The following is a 20555-nucleotide window of genomic DNA, read 5'->3' on the forward strand; positions in this document are numbered from 1 at the left end:
ATCAGATGAAAAGGAACTAAAAGAAGACAAATTCCCATTGGGAGCACACAAGTCCAGATCCAGATGTGCATGGGCACGTTGGCGAAGCGAAACCACAAACCGATACCATCTCAGATGACATCACTGCTCCTTGAGGAATTAACATTTATCTGCACCGGCCACTTTGGTTCACACATTTATTTTTCTTAAAATAAGTGAAAATGTTACAGCTCATAATCTAGAAACATATTTACAAGATTTGCAACAATGAAATAAATAAGGCCTAGAACAGAGCAGATAGAAATGGTAAATGGTCTACAATGTACATCACCTTTGGCTACTTAAAGTTCACTTTCCAAACACAAAAGAAGAATTTGAAACTAAAGTATTAATAAATAAAGCTATGTGAAAAAATAAATAAGCTACTCTTATCTACTTATTGAGACAAAGTTTTTACACATAGAAAAACAAAAAATAATATGCGTAAGCTTTTACAGTCGCCTCTTCATTTTAAAGCGCATGATTCAAACAGATACACATGTACTGCAAACACTTCAGCATAAATTGGTTTCTAACCAATTTTGGCATCAAAATGGTCTCTAAATTGGGATGCTGGCAACAGACAGAGAAGTTCGATCCAAAAACAAGCCTTGGAGTTTGTTTCGCAACGCTTCCCAGAATCTGTCCTTAACCCTAACCCTCGTACTGACCAGAGCGATACAGAGCTTCTAGCTGCAACAACATCTCCGTCTACTTACTATACCTGTTTAATCCCTGATTAGGGCCTTTATCCCTTAAGGAATCCTGCAGAGACCATTTTTTATACACTGGCTTTAAAGAAAACTGCTTCTAATGCAATGTGGTAATAGTTATTATCGGAATTATGTTAAAAAAATATGTGCATTAAGGCTGTAACATTAGGGCTTTCCAAATAAATATTCCAAACCATCACTGGCGTGAGTGAGCGGCTCAGAAACACAAAGCTGGGAATGAAGTGAGGCATCAAAAATATTCTTTACAGATCCGGATGAAGCACATGGCACCATGTTTGCCTTACAAAATGACACGGCTCGAACAAAACAGCAGCCAGGTTGATTCCCTCCGAAAGAGGCAAACTCAGATGACTATAAGTAACTTTGCGTTTTGTTTTATAGAACTGTGGCCATTTCTTTGAATGTATTGACTTGAGTCACTTGAAAGTAGACAAAGCTAATTTTGCAAGGCGTGTCCTTCGCATATGGGAATAGGGGGAATGTTTAGACTGGCATTTAAAACACCCATAATAAAAACCAGAGTCGGAAATGAGAACACAACATCTAATACAAATACTGTAAAAAATATATATATACAAGAACTAAGCTAGAGACCACACATTCTAAAGCAGGGGTTTTAATCTGGGGGTCTGCAGTGCAATTCAACTGTTCTTTGGTCACATTCATGATGCACTGATGCATTTCCTGGGGGTTAGAATCCCCAATATCCCATTTAAACCACATTCCAAAAACCCCTGTCCTAAAGCTCTTAATTCAGCCGCCATTGCCCCAAAGTTCCAGTTTCCAAGGAGGCAATAAGAAGCAGTGATATTACAGTGTTCACAGTCAAAGATGACTCTCTGCTTGCTCCTTTTTTTTTAAAGCACAGTCCAGAGTGCCTGTGTCCTTAACATGACCATTTATCAGCGTGTCACTCTACCCGAACGTCCAAACACAGAAATGATGGACACATAATGAAAGAAACAGTGTTTTGTGTCTCACTGAGCATTTGACTATAACACAAAGGGAAGGTTAGGACAAACCAACCAGCAGCTCTGATCTGCAGTTTTTCTTTTTTCTGCTATTGCTGTTTTTTTGTTTTGTTTTGTTTTAGCGGGGCGTCCAGTCGTTCAAGCCCAGCTTGGCCCTGGGGATGGTCATCTTGTCAGGGGAGCTCATGTCTGGAGAGAAGTGGATGATGCCGCCGTCTTTTTTTACGTTCTGGAATTTGTTCTCCTTGGAGGGCTCCATGTAGATGACGGAGTTCTTGTTTATGTGGTTCTTCAGGATCACTGTCTGTGGAGGGGCGAAGGGGAAAAGAACATGTTGATGCCATGATTTAGGTCATAGCTGACAAATTTATGCTGCCCTGCGTCAGTTTGTTCTAAAACAGAAGATGAGTTCATTTTTTTGGCACTGCAGTTTCATTTAAAGGTTGTGATTTTATGAGTGGCATGACCTTTTTTTTTTCCTTCTAAAAGCACAGAGCAAAGGGAAACCACATTTATCCTAAAGTCATGACAGCTGGGGGAAGCAGCTGGCAGGTCAAGGAAAAGACCTGAGTCTATAATTAAACCCAGTTCTAAGCCGGTGCTTTACCATTAGATTCCTTTTAATTTTCAGATGATCTCTCACCTTCTTTGGTGCACTGTAGCAAGACATCTGCACCCACTTCTTCTTCTTGTTGATGAGAATCGCCACAATGAGGAAGATGATGATGGCCAGGAGGATTCCTGCCAGGATCCAGGCTGCTGATTGGTAAACAAGGGCCATCTCTGTTTGACTGGGGTAATTCTCACCCAAACCTGGCTCATCTTTGAGACAGAAAAAAAACACTAATTTAGTTTGGAGACCTACATAATGCCTGTCGCTTCTCATGCCAGAGTTTTAATTTAAAATAAAATCGTCTTATGCTGAGAAGGGGTGGAGTTATATCTGATTCGGTCTAACCTTGTAAATGACATTATGCACAATCTTATATGGCATTGCAAGATCTTGTGAGATGTGATAGCGCTCAGAGAATGTGGTGAGGATTACTTTCAGCTACTACCACACCAAATTTTAACTCAATATCTGTAAAACTGACTGAGATATAGGCAATTTTGTGTTGCCTAATGGAAGCCATCTTGAATTGGGTTGACTCCAAAAGTTAATCAGTTGTAGATGTACATCCAACGATTACTTTCTGAAGGTTTCAGTAAAATTGTTGAAGTGATCACCTTTTGTCTTTTGCAGTAGGCGATAAACATCCATCCTACAAAAACCTGTGTTCATTATTACATTTGCGTCATTTTACAAAATCCTAATTGAAAACAGCTTATTTTAACAATGAATCTTTTGGCAGGTCCAGTTGTTTAAAATGAAAAAAATGAATTCTGGGTTCTTTAAGATACAACCATTCATCTCTACTGTTTGAATACACATTTCACTCAATTATTAAACCCTTCCCAGCAGTCATCATTAGCATAAACACTCACAGGGATTGGAAGGAAGAGTTTGGTAAATATGCCAAATAACAATCAGAATGAGGTCAGTTGAAGTCTTAATGATTAGATACCTGTATCAGCAATGACAAGTGGGACAGTGACTGTGGTGATCCAAGGTGTGTGTCCCCTTGTAGTGGTGATCACTGATTTTGGAGCGCTGGTGGACACTATTACTGGCACCGACGTCGTCACATCTGTTCACATGGAAGTAAGATGCCAGTGGTGTTATGCAGGACTCACCAGGAATAAACACTTCTAGTTGGTGTTTACACTCCCTGCTGTCTCAGCTGATAAGCTGTGTTTATAGGATCTGTCCTCCTAACTTCCACTGAACTGCTCTGTAAAGGCATTATGTCAAAAAAGTTCTGTTTTCCACCAGGCAAATAACAAAAACAAAACCAAAAGAAAAAGAAAGAAAAAGTCAGGTAAAACATACACATGTCAGAGGGAACAATAGAGGGCTATGCTGGGGTTTTCCTCTATAGGAAAAGCTGACAGGGAGCTTTGCCTTCCTGTGCTGCTGCAGGCGAAAACGTTGCAGGCAAACCCAGCCGGCGACAGGAAACACGTGTGAATGTGCGGATGCTCGAGGAATGTTTGCAGCTCCGACAGGACTGTGTGAATGTGTCATATTGTCCAGCTCCAACAAACACTGTGAGACAACCTATACACCGGCATACCCTCTGTTATTTCCTTTTTTAGACATGTAGCATTTGGATTCCTTACTTCTGCTTCAGTGTTAGTATAGGTATAAAATATTTTAATATTGAACTAACAGTGGTAGTGTTAAGATGGGATTCATTTTTGAACAGTTGTCTCTTTTTGGGGGGGTCCATCTAAGAACTCACCGAGACAATGTGGACAGCACTGGCCCTTGCGTAAAACCGGTACCCTGCAGTTGGCAGCCGGGCAGCGCTGAGAGAAACACTGAATGGTGCCGTTGTTGCAGGTGCAGCTAGTGCAGGCGTTGGCCTTCCAGGAGTCCCCCGCTAGCAGCACGTCCCCCTCACTGGTCATGCAGTACTGCTGCTGGCTGCTGTTTACTGGCAGCAAAGAGCTTAGCGTCTCCTCTGCAAATGAACACAGCATAGGCATACAAAGGGTTACGACTGAAACGTTGCCTAATTGAATCTGGAACTGAATGTGTGCAGTCTGCTTTTGTATGAGCTGCTTCTAATTATCGCTGCTGATGTGGTTGTGTATCAATCTGTTAGCAAAATTTCTCATGAACCAGTGAACAAATTTTGATAAGACTTGTAGAAAGTAATCATTGATGTACATCTGCAACTGATTAACTGTTGGAGTCAACCCAATTCAGGATGGCTGCCACATCTAATTAACATTAGCTAACACAAAATGTTTCTATTGTCTCAATTTTACAGATATTGAACTAAAATCTGATGCAGCAGCAGCTGAAAGTCATTTCTAACACATACTCTGATCAAGACATCACTCCTTTAACTGACTCCTGCATTTCACCTTGATAAATACCATGTCAATCCAACAGGGTTATTGGGCCTTAAGAGCAGCTTTCAAGATAAGATATTTAATATATGTTAAACACAAAAATAAGTGACATTAAATGTAGATGTCAGTTCAGCCTTGGACCTTGTCTTTGTCTTTTTCATCAAACCCCTGCAGAACTGAGCATTGTGGCCTTTTCATGACCGGTGACACACTGGGTTTCTCTACTGTACACATCCATCACGGGACCGTCAGTGAGATGTGTATTATTCCCACATTCCTGGTGACCGGGCCCATACATATATCAGAGTCTAGCCTCTGACAGTCTGCTTTTGTGAGGGGAGATGCAACGATAAGGCAGGCCGACATTCTCAAGGAGCAGCTCTCAGGCGCAGTCAGGCATTGCTGATTTGTGGGCCTCATGCTTGGGAAATGATGTTTACAAGTTTATAAATGTGTAAGAGATACGTAAGTGTTTGGGTTTGGTTGTAAATAACTTGTGCATGTGGTTTGCTTGTACAGTTCGATTGTGTCAACATTTGTGTATTCCACAACCAGGAGATTTTCAAAGATTACATTCTTGTCCTTCCAGCAATCAGATTTAGATGAGCCTCTGTTGTGGGTGGCTGGGCGAAAGCGGGCCACATGTGCTGCCTTCCTGAAGGATTTCTATGTAAACCCAACCGGTCTTGGCTGGTTCCTTTATGAGCCTGTGTGCCTGACATAAAACTGCCCACCAGAGCAACATGCAAGACCCTCCAAAACCAACTGCAGATAGCATATTAATAACTGCTTTCCTTCCTAACTATTTCTGACCAAGGTCCTCCATCCTTGTTTTTTTTTACCTGAAACTACCCTTTCTTTCCTCTTTTTTATTACCTTGGCACACATGGCAACATGTGTCCTTGTTCCTAATGGGCGTCTGACAGAGAGCCGGGGGACACACTTCAGTGTCGCACAGGACGCGACCCTTCCTGCAGGTGCAGCGTGTGCACTCGTCCAGGTTCCAGGTCTCCCCCTCCACGTAAAATTCCCCCCCAGGTGCTCTGCAAACCACCTCTGGCTGGCCACTGCCGGACTCATCTATAGGAAATAAAAATCAAATATAAGGAAAGGAAGCTTCTAACTTTAAATATGCAATCGTTATCGCTCGAAGGCAAAGGAATAATGTTTCTGTATGCAGAGACATGGGTTTATCTGTAACATTAGCAAATGATCTCATGAACCAATGACCAGATTTTAATGAAAGTTTCAGAAAGTAATTATTAGGTTGAAATCTCCAAATGATTTATTTTTGGCTTCACCCCAATTCAAGATGGCCACCACTGCCAACTGGTCTTAAAAATCACAAAAATGGCTTTAATTCAGTCCATTTTACAAATACTGAGCTAAAATGTAGTGTGGTAGTAGATGACTGACATTCACAACACATATTCCAAGTGCTAACAGATTATGCAACATCCTGCAATGTCACATAAAGTTGAGCGTAATGTTATTTTCAAGGTTTGTCTAAAAAGGCTATAAATGTCAGTTGTCAACCTAAGATGATCCTAGTTGAAAACTCTGGCATGAAAGGCGGTGAATGATATGCATTTCTTCAAAGAATGCTAGGACTATAACAATAACTGCTACATGATGAAGTGAAGTGTGTTTAAAAAGTAAATAAAGAGACAGACTTTGGAGCTTTGGAGACCTCCATCTATTAAAAGGAAGCATCAGGCTGTGTAGCTGAAAATATCTTTACTGTCCAGCTGAGTAGCAAACATCTGCAAAGAGTTACACTGTTGTCCCCTGACTAAGTGCTCCGCTCCTGAAATTCGGAGACATTCTTTCCCTCCTAAATATTTGAAGAGCCAACTGAGTCACGCCTCCATAAATATTGCTTGTGAAATGGGGAGCTGGGAATCGAAAATGTGTGGGTGTGGAACAGTGCGCACTCCAACCCCAGACAAAAACACATGGAGGTTGTCACTTTGCATGTCTGGGGACACAAGAAGTAAAAACTAAATAATGATATGAGGCTCTTAGCTGAGGAGGGATTTTTGCTGTCATAAGTGTACATGAAAGGGAGCAAACAGCCAAGTCATTTTAAAATGAGGTTTAGCAAAAGGGAATGGTGATGTTTTTGTACTTGTTTGGGAATGTGTGCGTGTGTGTGAATGTATCTCTTGCACCACAGGACAGATTTTTGTTAAACGTTTCGGAAATAATCATTGGATGTACATCCACAATTGATTAACTTTTGGAAGTGAATTTGGCTTGTACTGATTTTTTTGCTTCATTTCCTATTTAAAAATTTTTCTTTCAAACGCAAAGTCTTTTCATTTCTGTGCTGTTGAACAATTCAAAATGTTCATTCACTAATAGTGTTTTTTTTTTTTTCCAGACGTATTCATGAGCTCATGCACTGATTTTCACGACAGAATTATCTTGTAGTGCACTCAAACCTTTTTTAAAAAAAACTCCACATTATTTGCAATCATTCATTACAATTAAGAGTCACAACTACCAGGAATCTTATGGTTCTAGTAAAAGTGGTGATTGAAATGTAAAAACATACCCTCACAGGTTGGACAACAATGATCAGGCTTGACAACCGGATGAGGGCAGCTGGGCATGGGGCAAGATATGAGCACGCACATCTCCCGTCCCGAGTGGCAGAAGCAGTCCCGGCAGCCGTCATGCCAGCTGTCGCCCTCCTCGTAATGGCGCCCGTTGGAGGTGAGGCAGAAGCTGGGTGTTGGAGCTGGGATGGTTGTGGTTGGGACATGGCTACTTTCTAGAAGAAAAAATGTGAAAGACACAGGTGGAAAGGGTAACAAACCTACATTCAATACAGTTTCATGCAAACTTTGTTACTGCTCACTCTCCTGTTTACAGAAATAGCTTTAGTGACAATAATTTTGCAGAGCAATAAATACTGCTGCTGCAAGTAGTTATGAGAAACCATTTATGAATGAAATTATGAATAGTACAGCATATGCATTTTCATAAATAACAGTATGCTGTTGAAGAAGAACATTAAAAAAGTCACTTGAACTCCTTATCTGCACGTAGAGAATACAAGCAACTCCTACCACAACTGCCACTTAAATACTTCTGGGTCATTTCACACAATTAGGAACCTTCCAAAGCATAAAAGACTAAAAGACTATTCAACTGCAACCAGAGACCTTATTAGGAGAAAAATTGCCAAGCTGTCATCACACAGCTCTTAAAGTTTGAAACCCTGTGAACTGTACAGCTTGGGCAGATGAATTGGTGCTGATTCTCTCATGTTTTTATAACTTCAAAACACACAAAAAAAAATCAAAAACATATAAAAAATATTCCTGGGTTCTTAAATGTTGCAAGTTACACAGAGGGTCATTCAGGAATTTTAAAAACAGGTAAACATTGTTTTATTTGCAGAAGGTGATGGTCAGTCTGAGAGCCTGTTTGAGGAAAGGACGAGCCAGGTGTACTGCTACGGTTTCCATAAAGGAAAAACTGTATGAGGCTGAAATATGTCAAATATAACCAAATTAACCAAATAAACACATCAAATAGAAAGTGGCGAAGTATAAATAAGGTGCCTGTATACCAGTTTCAAGCCGAGGGAATCTAATTAGAGTTGCACACACAGCCCCTGGATAATAAAAGAAGCACTGACAGGAACTAAAACATGGAAACTTTCAGTCTCACGGGGAAACGGTAAAAGGTAGAAAAAAAATGCTGACCTGCTGGTAAATAAGAGTAAACGCTAGTAGTTACTCATCTGAAAGCCATAAGCATACGTACAGTACCATAGCAATCTATTCAAATTTAAAATAGTGTAACATAAATTGTTTCCCATGAAATCCTTCAACACCAAACTCTGAAGTAGCATACATGCAATTGTTGAGACATTTCAAATATTTAGAGGCAGCATCTTGTGTGAAGGAAGTGATATATTTAGAATAGACTTTAGGCTTTTTAACTTAAAATTTGTATGCACAAAATTATTTATTGCACCAAATGAAAGGGAAAAAACAATTGGAATAATGTGGCTTCTTTAAACTAACTAACTTATTTCTTCAGTTCTTTTTCTTTTGGCTGTTCTCTTTTCAGGGGTCGCCACAGCGAGTCGTCCTCCTCCATCTAACTCTGTCTTCTGTGTCCTCTGTCCTCACTCCAACTACCTCCATGTCCTCTCTAACTGCATCCATATATCTCTGCTTTGTCTTTTTCCTGGCAGCTGCATCTCTAACATCCTTCTACCAATATACCCACTGTCCCTCCTCTGCACATGTCCAAATCATCTCAGTCTGGCCTCTCTAACTTTATCTCCCAGTCCTTCAACCTGTGCTGTACCTCTGATGACCTCATTCCTAATCCTGTCCATCCTTGTCACTCCCAAGGAGAACCTCAACATCTTCACATTTATTTATTAAGTTATTTGTCTTAATTTATCATTTGCAGTTCACTCATCTTTCTGTAGCAAGAATTTGATTCCTATAAATCTTACCTTTACACGTGCAGATGGAGCAGCCCTTCCGGTTCTGTCGATAGCCATTGCTGCAGTGCTTGTCGCAGGTGAAGGGAGGACATTTCACACAACGACACATTTCACAGCCGTGTTTGTTCCTCCTGCCGTGTGACAAACAAAGACATAATCAAGCATGCATGAACAAAAAGTCTGTTACTCCAACAATGTGTCAAAAAGAAAACAACACCAGAGTTTAACATTGTTTCAAACTGACTGTTTCTCCTGCTGAACAGCTTGTTGTTGTGACACTCTGAAACCCACATGCTAAAGTCTAGAATAATCAACATCTGGACCTGCTTTCCCCTCTCTATACTTGCTGCCTTTGAAGACTGCTGAATAAAAGGCCAACATGTGAGCAGCCTGTGGTTTGCACATCATACCAATCTTAAAGACTCTGGCAGCGGCAATTTAAAGCCAATTCAGATGCTTTCAATTCACCCTGTTGCCATCTTTATTGCTCCAATGACTGAGCAGTGGACTTATAGGAGTTAATGCAGATAGAAAGAGCTTGTTGATGTTATAGAAAAACTACACTGAAAGATAAAGGCTTCTGTTGGTCACGTTGGAAAAGAAAAGGAGAAAGGAGTAGGATGAAATGCAGACACTAAGGAAGCTGGAAACACACCAGTTGGGTCCAATTATCTCCATAATAAAACATGGATGAGCTGCAGGTTAATAAATTGTCAAACCACAATGACCTGTATCCACTTCTCACTTCCTCTACATCTCTCCCCGTCTCATTCATTCTCACTCAGCCTTCCTTTCGCTGCAGGTAGGTGATGATTCCTATTCTTCACAGAGGCCTCGTTAAACCTGGATAATGACACTATTAATCTTTATCTGCCAAAACTAATCATATCCTAGAATCTACGAAGCCTCACAAATCTCAGGTTCAGCCAACAGAGGACCTATTCTATGCTGAAACAGCAACGGCCGCTATAGAAACAACACTGCAAGAGGCAGGTTAAAGCCTCACTGTACAAATACAGAGACAGAGTCCGGCAAACGTAAAGCATGGCTTTGTTTGTAGATGATTTGTGGAATGCTAAGCAGCGCTTTAGGCTCCAGGGGGATAGAAGGGCTTCGGGAGGCACTGGAGACCCGGACTAAAGACTGCTAGCTTGGCAGAATTTCCACTGTGGTGCATCTGTGATGTCCAGATGAATGCCTTTCATGACCTGTATGGTAAAAGTCACAATTTTAAGCTATGAAAGATAAAAAAAAATACATCTTCAGCCACAAACACAACCCACAAAATTCTCTTCAATTATCCTGTTAACATCCTGTTTGTTCAGCACATCTTCATTTGAGTCTGTTTTACATCCATCCTGTTTTTGATCATCTCGGAACTCACAGGATGTCGTCAACGCATCCAATAAAAACACTGAGATCATTTGATCTCTTATTTTGTGTGTGTGGTGGCAACAAGCAGGAGTGTGAGAGGACAGATCTGCACAGCGAGGCAGGGAAGCTCTCAGAGGATTTTAGACTTCTGAGGCAAGCCCTAAACAGCTGCTTAGAAAGGATAAAACCAGGACTTCCTGCTCCCCCTACCCCCTCCCCAGCAGGATTCTTCTCATCCTTTTCTCTGCAAATATATTAAGTCCATCTTCAGCCATAGCTGCAGGGAGCACGGCTGAAACTTCAGAGGGATCCAAGCTGCATATGTTTCATAAAGGTTGCTTTTGTCCTGATGTGATTTTGATCATTGTTTTGAGACAGGATGAGGATTTATGAAATGAGAGTGGAGCCTGGGGACCAAGCATCCTGGTACAAAGCGCTTCCAGATGTTTGATTGGGGTAAATGGGATTAGGAGGAGAGGCGTTGCGGGGCGCTGAGAGGCTAATGTGGACCCCACAGAAACTTAATCACACACAAACAGACACTAACACACACACACACAGATATTGAATTCTGGGAATGACCACCAGGTAGGTAGGCTCTTTGATCATGGATACTAAACACCTGTTGTAACACTTTTGAGGCACCACTGGATAATCTATTGTATAACCATGGCAGTTTAGTGTACACACAAAAGGTGAAAGGTCTAAAATACTTCAGGTTTCTCTGCATACACAGCTCAATGAGAAACTGATGAATTTTGATTAAATTTGGACACCATATTTGAAAAACATATCTCTTAGTCATCCTTTCTGTCAGGCTACAGAAAAACGTTATTGCTGAACAGTTGCTGGCATTCATGAATGATAACAGCGCTTTTAACGGTGCTAGTCTGCTTTTAGGGCACTTCATAATAGAAAGATGGCACTTTTTAAATTGACTTATGAACTACTTTTGAGTACAGAAAAAAGAAACAGTTCAATTGAGATTCTTTCAGAAAAGTACTGCCTTTGATGCTGCTGATCACATCATCCCTTTGCATTGTTAAGAGCTCTAGGATCAAAATTAAGGACCCAGTTGTAAATTTATTATGCTCATACCTCTCAAACAGAAATTTCTAAATCATTGAAGATCCTGTGGTGTACCTCAGGGATTCATCCTTGTTCCACCTGACTAAACTTGGCTCATTCTCCTTTGCTCACTGCCTTTTAAAATGTTGCAAAAAAGTTTTGATAATGTATTAAATTACAGCTCATACAGGTGTTTCTTTCTGTTGTGTATTTAAAAGGCTAACCATCTTAAGGCAAACAAAAACAAATGCATCGTAGACAGAGTAAAACCATGGATGAAAAATGTGAGCAGTTGGATTTGGGTGATGAGAAAGCACAAAGGGTCAGTGGGTACACATACACATATCCGTAGGGGCAGGTCTTTGTGCAGGTCAGAGGTCGGCACTTGGATGTGGGAATGCTGCACTCACACACCTGACAGCCAAAATCATCCCGCTCATATCCCATTGGACATTGCAGAGAACAGTATTTTCCCAAGTCAGGACAGGAGTCATCTGAAAGAGTTGAGAAAGGTCATCTGATGATGGCCACAACAATCCATCAAAAAGCAAAGACATGGTTTGCAACGGGGCTGATCACAGGAACATTCCTGTGAGCGAGTGCCTTGCAAAGACACAAATAGGCTCTAATGAATATCAGCATGTCTGCGCTGCAGTCAAAACCGAGTGGTTGCTAAATTCTTTTGACAGAAGCATGCGCAAACAGGTAAACACTTAAATTTCTAAAAGTCATTCAGAGACTTTAAAGTTCAACATAAAGCAAGGGAGGAGAACTTACTGTTGAGGCACTGGCAGAGGAGACACCCATTTTTGTCTTGTTGGAAGCCATGAGGACAGTCATTCACTGACAAGGAGCAGTTTTCCAGGGGTGGACATAGAATGGGGCTAATTGTCTCATAAGAAGGTTCTGGAGAAGAATAGACAAGATGGAGGAAGGGGTCTTGCATGAGAAATTTATCTGGAAAAACTTTAGTCACAGTCAGGGAGGCAGTAGGAGAAAATAAAGATAACTCAATAAGAAATTAAGTATTTTGGTATAAAATCTCACTTAATTCGATATAAATAGGTGTCTTTAAAGCCCCTCAGGTGGAACAATCATTTAATGATTTTTGTGCCATCTGTAATAGCTACCTATTTACACATTTACACTGCTCTAAACAGTAATTACAGATAAATGTAGAGCAATTATACTAGGGTTGGGTACCTCCCTGTACTATTGTGCTCTACTGTCTCCCATTAGTAAGCTGAATGTGTCTGGCACATTTAGAAGCTTCAGGACAGCCAGTGAAGGCAAACAAGCACCCCATGGGCTTCATTCAGATTCTATTGTTGCTCCAGACTGTCTTGAATTTGGGGCCAGATTTATTGAGAATCCACATAAAAAAAAAACCCAAGAATAGAACAATACACACACAAGCACACGCACACGCAAACATGCACCGTCACGTCTCCTAATAAGTGCCTCTTGCCACGTTCTGTGGGAGGAGCAGGCTCAACGAGCTGTAACTAATTACAAAAAAGAAAAAAAAAACTTCAATTATGCAGCCTCCTGCTTTTAAAAGCATGCCATAACTTCACACACAGGTGGGTCTCATTTTAGCGGGCAAGGGTAATAAAGGAATACAAAGAACCCTACAGCTTGAAGAATGCTCTGTGGCCTCCCCTTTAATGAGCCCATGCAGATATACTCTTTGTAGCAACGCTGGAGGGCCACATGAGCTGTCTGCATGTGGTATGTGGGTTAATGTGTAGCTTATATACTAGCTTGTTGCTGCACATTAGACCTAATAAAGTTTTACTTGGCCTACAGATACCTTCACAGAAGGGACAACACTCTCCAGGGATCTTCACAGGGTTTTGGCAGCTCTGTTTGCAGGCCATGGCTGTACAGTGAGGATCCCCATCCACACACTGACAGAAGGTGCAGTCATCCTCTTTCCACTGCTCCTCATGGGCTCGCAGCTTATTATTCACCCAACAACTGGCCTTTGTGCTGTCTGATGACAACAGCTCTACATCTGAGAGGGAAAAAGAGACATATTTTTAATTTAATAAGAATCAACATGAGAGAAACAACATAAAGCAGAGTAGAAGCAGAACAGAAAACGGGATATTCCACAAGGGAGCAAACAAGATATGGAGTCTGGCCTTTGATGAAAATCAAAACAGAAAACACACTGCTGAACTTAGAGGATTTACTTAAATGTATAAGTCAAGAAAGGCTTTCTGGTTTGTGACAACATATGTATGGCTCCAAGTTCAAAAGTTCAGAGTATTGCTATGTCAACTTGAGTGAAATTTGGGAATTTGAGACACATAAAGGCTGATGACATTCATGACATCTGGTTCTCACAGTGTCCACTGATGATTTTAGCAAAAGTCTGAACTAAGCCATGCGAGTTTCAGCTCTGACCCCTCCAGGTTAAAGGCCAGGCCAAAGTTTGATAACATAAATTTCCGTCCAGAACAAAGAAAGAACTTCCCTCTCTTTTTAGATGTCGTCATTAGTTTCACGTAGAAGCTATAACAGTTTAAAAGCCAATTTGAGACATTCTGCTCAGCTTGAGGTAATAGATTATGTCTGAGCCCAGCTTTGACAACCTATTTATATTGTATTTTGGGGGGGAAAGTTAGAGCACATTCTCTGAATTTTCCTTATGTCAGTGTAAAACAATACATATGTTTCTTCATATGTACGGAACAGCCCATTAAATGACGGGTGATGCAGAACAAATGTCCTCTGATACTGACTGAAACTTGGCTGTTGAGGTCTTAGTGATCTTAGTGTCTTAGTGATCATAAACTACTGACAAAAACAACAGGCTCTTTACTTGCTAATTGCCACACTATGGTTACCAGCTGCTCTCAAACTGTCTGATGTTTGAAGCAGAAATGGTAGCGCACAAAGCTTTTTGAACCTTTACTTAACAATGCTGTCAGATGTGATAAAAATGATCTGACACATAAAATCGGTTGGATTTCAAACCAAAACCATCAGCTAAAACATGCCAAACCCCCCCTCATGAGCTGAGCAGAACTTCAATCTCTGGTTTTAGTACTTTGTCGGTTTTGTTAGAATCAGCCTCTTTCACGTACAGTAGAAATAACAATTTGGTATAATTTACAGTAGATTTTTTTAAGACACATTATTACATCATATGTTCTCCATTGTGATTCTTGCAGGCAAAAATGCAGCTTTCCATAAGGAATTGATAAAAACATCTATACCGTGTAAAGAACTGCAGACTCTTCCAACACTATTAGCACTCCTGCTCTTTGTCCTCTTCTCCCTCTTACTGTATGCATCTGATTACCTGTAGCCATGCTGGCAGAGACCAAAGCTGGCTCCCATCTCCATCCACAGGCTCCTGTCAGTCTATAATGTGGCTGCCATATGCCCAGCAACCCCTTTTTTTTCTTTAACGATGCCAAAAGCACATATCAGGGCTCTCTACCTGGCTTTAAGCACACGTGATTAAGCCAGATCCACATCTTAAAAAGCCACGTTGTTCTTACTGAAAGTCTCCCTCGTGGAAATGAATCCCTGGATCTGATGTGAGGGGAGTTTCAGGATAGGAGAATTTGTCATCATCCAAGCTGCACAATCTTTAGGCTCTGCGACTGTGTTGCCACATTGTAACAAAACAATCAAGTAAATGTGCATACCTATGCAGACGGGGCAGCACTCGCCCTCAGGAGTGTAGACGTTTTTACATTCTAGCTCAGCACACTCTGCCTTGGAGCAGAAGGAGATTCCTCCACGGCACTGACACAGCCAGCAGCTGTCCATGCGATACACCTCTCCTTCAGAGAACTTTTTCCCTTCGAAGTCACACATAGGAGAGACTGCAGAGAAGATAAAATTGTTGTCAGTCTTAAATTCATATGTGTATGATTTGTGCTGAGTGCACAATACTCTGTCAGGCATCCTTCACATTTGTCTTACATTAACAACAGCATTTACTCATCATGACTCTACAAGACAAATATGCAGATTTTATCGATAATTTCAATCTTCATCAGTGAGAGTCTATCAAAACCTTGTACAACCAAAAGCGAAGACAACTGTTCATTTTTTATTGCTGATGGAAACATTTTTTTATAATCCAAATGGTTCTGAAGTTGATCATGAAGGCTGGAAAGTGGCATTTATCAGACAATGAGTCCATTGGGAGGAATTTCACAGGAATCTATCAAGTCTTAGAATAGTTTGGATTCTTGCAGTGCATAGTAAATTAAAACAGTTTGGATCTGAAGAATTTGGCAGAATCTGGGCTCAGTACTCTGGTGGCAGGTACCCTGGCCAGTATTTACTAAGAGCATCCAAGCATTTAAAACCACTTTCAGCTGTTTTCTCTCAGCTATGAAATATAATTATCCTATTTACATCAGGAGTGAACAACAAGATCTGATTCTGCATACAGTCAACAAGTTTGCTGGTATATAGACACAAATCAGGAAAATAGACCGAAGAAAAGCTTAAAAATAGCAATAACTAAAGGTGCAGTTTCCTAAAATAGAACTAAATTGATTAATTATTCACAACAATGGGTAGTTTTTTAGTAAAAAAAAAAAGAAAGAAAAATGACCCCAATATGGTAACACTGCATTACATATTCAATGTACCACAGAGATTTGAATGCCTCAGCTTTACAAGATCCTAAGTAACTATTAAATAGCAGTCAGCAAGGGAGAGAGAGAGAGACAATTCGGTTATGTAAGAAAGCCTCAACACTCACAGAGGAGTAGCTGCATTAGTAAGGTAAATAAATGCATAACTCAGATGGAAGCAGATGTGGGGGTTGGGGGATGGTTTTCATAAATGAGAGCAGAGGTTAAAAGCAGCATCTGTACGCCATACCTTTAAGTTCAGACTCAAAGCGTCTGAGCCAATGACCCCATGCCTCTCGACAAGCAGTGCTGAACTCCTAATACAAAGCAGGTGGGGCAGCAGAGTTGAAAGTAGAGTGGGGATTTTGTTCAGCCTTTATTATCTATCTTGCCATTTTTCCAGCCTTCTTTCCTCTCCTGTTCTTTAATCCTGTGATTTCAGTTTGTGTGCTTCATAAAAAGCAGCAAAAATGCATGAAGCACTTTGGCAATGGCTTTTTAATGCTCACAGACACAATAGGAAATTACATGATGGGATGCTTATGTAATTTATTGAGTGTTTGTAATTTCTATGCCACTTGCAGTTTTGTGCACTTTTATTTTTTGAATTGAGGTGAGTATCATATGTAAAGATGCTGTTAAACATTTTCAAAAGGCTAGGTGTTCTTCCGGCTTCTCTTCTGGTTTACAATCTTCAAAAATCGAAGACACTGAGAAAATGGATGTTTTCCCAGAGATAAATAATAATTGAATTAATCACTGTCTGCTTTAGAAAAAAAAGTTTAACAGATGTCACTAACACAACTACACTATCAACTGTTGTTGGCTGCATGTTCATAATGAAGTCAAGCTGTAGTCCCTGAGACTGATTAAAGTGGTGATCTCAGCCTTATTGCTTAACATCAGCATAAATCTCTCAAACTCGGCACCCCTGCCTGACAACCGGGGACATATTTCGAATTTGTACCAGCCAAAGTGTTGAGAAACGGCAGCTTAACCGGATCAAACAGGATCTTCTGTAACATCGAATGACAAAGGTCAGGACAGTGCTGCCAGGTCTGAGTTGCCACAGATACAGATGTTTTTCAGCCAATAATGAAGCAGATGAGGCCAAAACACACAGGTGGGACTTAAATGTTACTGGACATGAAGACCCTGATGAAATATTACCCATCAGCCCTATGGGCACTGGAAAGAAGCTAATCAATCCAAGCCACAAATGGAAAGACAATGCAGGGATGGGTTAGAATGTTTGCCACTGGATGGTATTGTTTCAAAATAAATTAGACTTTATAAGATGCTGCATTTGTTGATGTTGCGTTGGAAGCTGCTGCAGGACTGGAAAGTTGGGGCCTAGTGCGTGTCTTTGTCCATGTCCCTTTTTTGTGGAGCTTTCTGACATGACACGCAGTCATGCAGCCCTAACGGACAGTAGGAGCAGCACAAAAGGCATCAAACCCCAAGTCCAAAGAGCAGCAGACACTTGTTATCAAAACACTGATCCCCCGGCCCCCACGGCTGCCATTCAGCCCCCGCTGGCATGCCGGACTCGATTACCCTCCCCACTGGCAGACTGGAGCGCATAAAAAGCATTCCCATCAATGAACTGTTGAACCTTTTCCCCTTCTGGACGTGTGACCAGACAGGAACCCTTTGACACTGCACTTCTGTTGAGCAAATTCATAGCCTAAGCACTTTTCTGGTCACTGGGTTTGTTAAGTCTATTAATTCCAGGACACGGCACTCATTTATACATCTGGAGGTCCCAGAATGGGAATTTGTTCTGTTGGTAAAACAGAGAATATTTTTTGGGTGTGCAGAGTAAACAGGCCAGTGCCACAGGTCCCCTCCCTCCTGGTCTTCCTGGCTAACTCTGCTCCACAACAGAGGTGCAGTGAAATTTTAATGAATGTTCTCTCTTTTTTTATATTCTTGTGTCCATTTTTCACTAGATCAGCCTTGCCACAGGCTTTGAATAGCCTATTGTAGTTAAAATCCATTCAGACAATAAAAATGTGGGTTTAACACAAGAAAAATGTGTTCGAACTTTGGTCATTAACTCTGGAAGGCATTGACTCAGCATGATGAACAGTAATAATCCATCCAGCAACTTTCTTTTTTACTGTAGATGATTGTTCGGCAGGGAGAAAAGCCTGACTCAGAAGAACATAATTGCCTCCAGTTCACTGATGCATTTCACACCAACTGTGTAACTGCTTCTTGCAGTGTGAGAGCAATCAAAGAGTGTTGTGTACACTTCAGTGCTATCACCTTTCTGGCACTCATAGACATCACAGCAGTCTCCTGGCTGACCGCTGGCCTGACTGAGTGGAACGGGGTGCTGTCCGCTTGGGCAGTGGGGCTTCTGGCAGGCACCAAAGTCACAAGTGCACTGGGGTGGTATGGAAGGGCAGCAACCAGCAGGGGGCGTGTAACTCTTGGTCAGGACTGACCCTTTGGGGCAGGAGGGCACCGGCAGAGCAGGACATGTCACCCCAGCACACCTCAGCTGTTCTGCAAAGAAAACACACATGAATGAATTAATTCATGAATACACAAGTTGTTCCGTATTTCATTTGAACAACGCTGTTCTCCTAAAGGAGGTGAGGTTTGTTGTGCTGCCATGTGTGAGTGCCTGCTTGAGCCACTTTAGAAAGATGCTTGTCATGGCAGAAACCGACCGCTGAGTTCACACAATCACCCAGCAAAACTCTGCCCAGAGCTATTAGATCCTCACTTCAGTTTGTGGCAGCTTTACAGCCTTCTGTCAAAGCAGTGAGAGTGCAGCTCCCTCTCCCTCCCTCTCTCTCTCAACATGACATGGTTCGCATATCCTGTCGCCGCGACTCTGATCCCACTCAGTCTGCCTCAACTAGCCCACAATCCAAACAGCCGCTTGCTCTCTAAAACCAGTCATTAATAGCAGCCAACCTTCAACAGAGCTTTGCTTCATGCCAGTTTACTGACGCCCCTCCACTTAGCATACCAGGATGTATTTGTCCATTCATCTGCAGAGCCAATATAAAGGCTCTGATAGCTCTTGTTAGAGGTGTGTGTGTGTGTGAGTTGTATGCAGAGTAATCTGGGCAAGGGGCTTAAGGGTGTGTTTTGGAGCCTTTTTCAGGAAAATAAAAGTGAAGCCCCTTCACAGATATTTCTTTAGAACAGTAGATTTCTTCCAAAAAAGGGGATTACTAAAACCAAAGGAGGGTGTTTATTTTGGTTCTCAGTGTCGCTGTAATGTACACAGGAAGGCGGAGGTGGGATGAAAATTGAAGCTCTATCCTGTAATCAATCAGTCACTAAGTTCTCCCTCCGATCCCCAGTTGTAAACAGAGAGTTTAACAGAAAATCAGAAAGGGCAGAGAAAGTGGAAAAGCAGTAAATCTATGTGTCACTGAACATGACACACACATACAGAAGAACCCGAGTCAACAGATGACTATTATATCAGAGTTAAATCAAGCTGATTATTATTTTTATAAGAAATGCCTGACAATCTTTGCATACATATGGTTTTTGAGGAAAGAAAATTAAACAGACTGAAAATTGCATAACAGCGTTTTGGAAAAGTTTCCAGAGTTTTTGGCTGGTGGTCTTTCTGGATTGGTGATGGAGGCACAGCACAAGTCTCTCAGAAGATGTGCCTCAAACCCGTCATTCAAACACCAGTGAATGGATGTCTTTGAGTTATGAGCAGGTTCAGGGTTTAGATTTTCAATTTCACAATTGGACCTTCCAATCATATTATTTTATTCTATTTCAAAAGGATAAAATCTATCATTAAATCCGATCCTATTCTACCAGCTAGTTTAACAGCCATTCTGCTTGACCCAAAATAAATATATATTAAAAAAAAAACACGTATAGATGAGGGGCTTTGACTGTGACTGCGGCAGTTTGGTGGGTGGAGGTAATGTAACCGACAGATGAAATTGAGAAGAAGGGAAATGTTAAACTTTTCTGGCTCCAGATAAATACAGCAGGAGTGTGAGGTGTCTGTACTGTACTGTTTACTCAAGCAACCTGGGAACCGTGAGGACCGCCACAAAGCTCTCATTGATAAACTTTGCAACTGAATAGTGTCATAGAAAGTGAAGGAAAACCCCCAAATTAACGGACGGCTGCAACCCTTTCAAAGATTTTTGGCTTAATTTCTATGCTGGAGTTAAATAAACTTCAGATGGAAGTGCTGATTGGCCAATGTTTTACCTTCAATAAAGTCTAACACAGTTCACTGCTGCTCAGTTAAATTGCTTTTGCATTTGAAAACCTCAAGCTTTTTTTTTAAATCCGCAAAAAAATGCACAGGGGCAATCTTGCTCAAGGTTCCGTGCTGAAAAAC

At 41.2% G+C, this 20555-nt stretch overlaps 1 protein-coding gene across 2 annotated transcripts in view; it reads right to left on the bottom strand.

Moving 5' to 3' along the window:
* Nucleotides 1–159: 159 nt before the first annotated feature.
* The window catches only part of crim1 (cysteine rich transmembrane BMP regulator 1 (chordin-like)), a 31875-nt gene continuing 11479 nt past the window's right edge, over nucleotides 160–20555 (bottom strand). The window contains exons 4-15 of one of the 2 annotated variants that reach the window (XM_017412805.3): nucleotides 18482–18724; nucleotides 15266–15445; nucleotides 13414–13617; nucleotides 12378–12506; nucleotides 11941–12094; nucleotides 9168–9289; nucleotides 7242–7460; nucleotides 5561–5764; nucleotides 4066–4287; nucleotides 3289–3411; nucleotides 2367–2545; nucleotides 160–2027 (exon numbers count right to left, since the gene is read on the bottom strand). In XM_017412805.3, the coding sequence (XP_017268294.1) occupies nucleotides 1842–2027; nucleotides 2367–2545; nucleotides 3289–3411; nucleotides 4066–4287; nucleotides 5561–5764; nucleotides 7242–7460; nucleotides 9168–9289; nucleotides 11941–12094; nucleotides 12378–12506; nucleotides 13414–13617; nucleotides 15266–15445; nucleotides 18482–18724 (2165 nt within the window). In that variant the 3' untranslated portion in view covers nucleotides 160–1841. The remainder of the gene's footprint in view (nucleotides 2028–2366; nucleotides 2546–3288; nucleotides 3412–4065; nucleotides 4288–5560; nucleotides 5765–7241; nucleotides 7461–9167; nucleotides 9290–11940; nucleotides 12095–12377; nucleotides 12507–13413; nucleotides 13618–15265; nucleotides 15446–18481; nucleotides 18725–20555) is intronic. The other variant, XM_037977718.1, reaches the window with a different exon arrangement.

The sequence above is a fragment of the Kryptolebias marmoratus genome, linkage group LG10, assembly GCF_001649575.2.
Source record: "Kryptolebias marmoratus isolate JLee-2015 linkage group LG10, ASM164957v2, whole genome shotgun sequence".
Taxonomy (NCBI): Eukaryota; Metazoa; Chordata; class Actinopteri; order Cyprinodontiformes; family Rivulidae; genus Kryptolebias; species Kryptolebias marmoratus.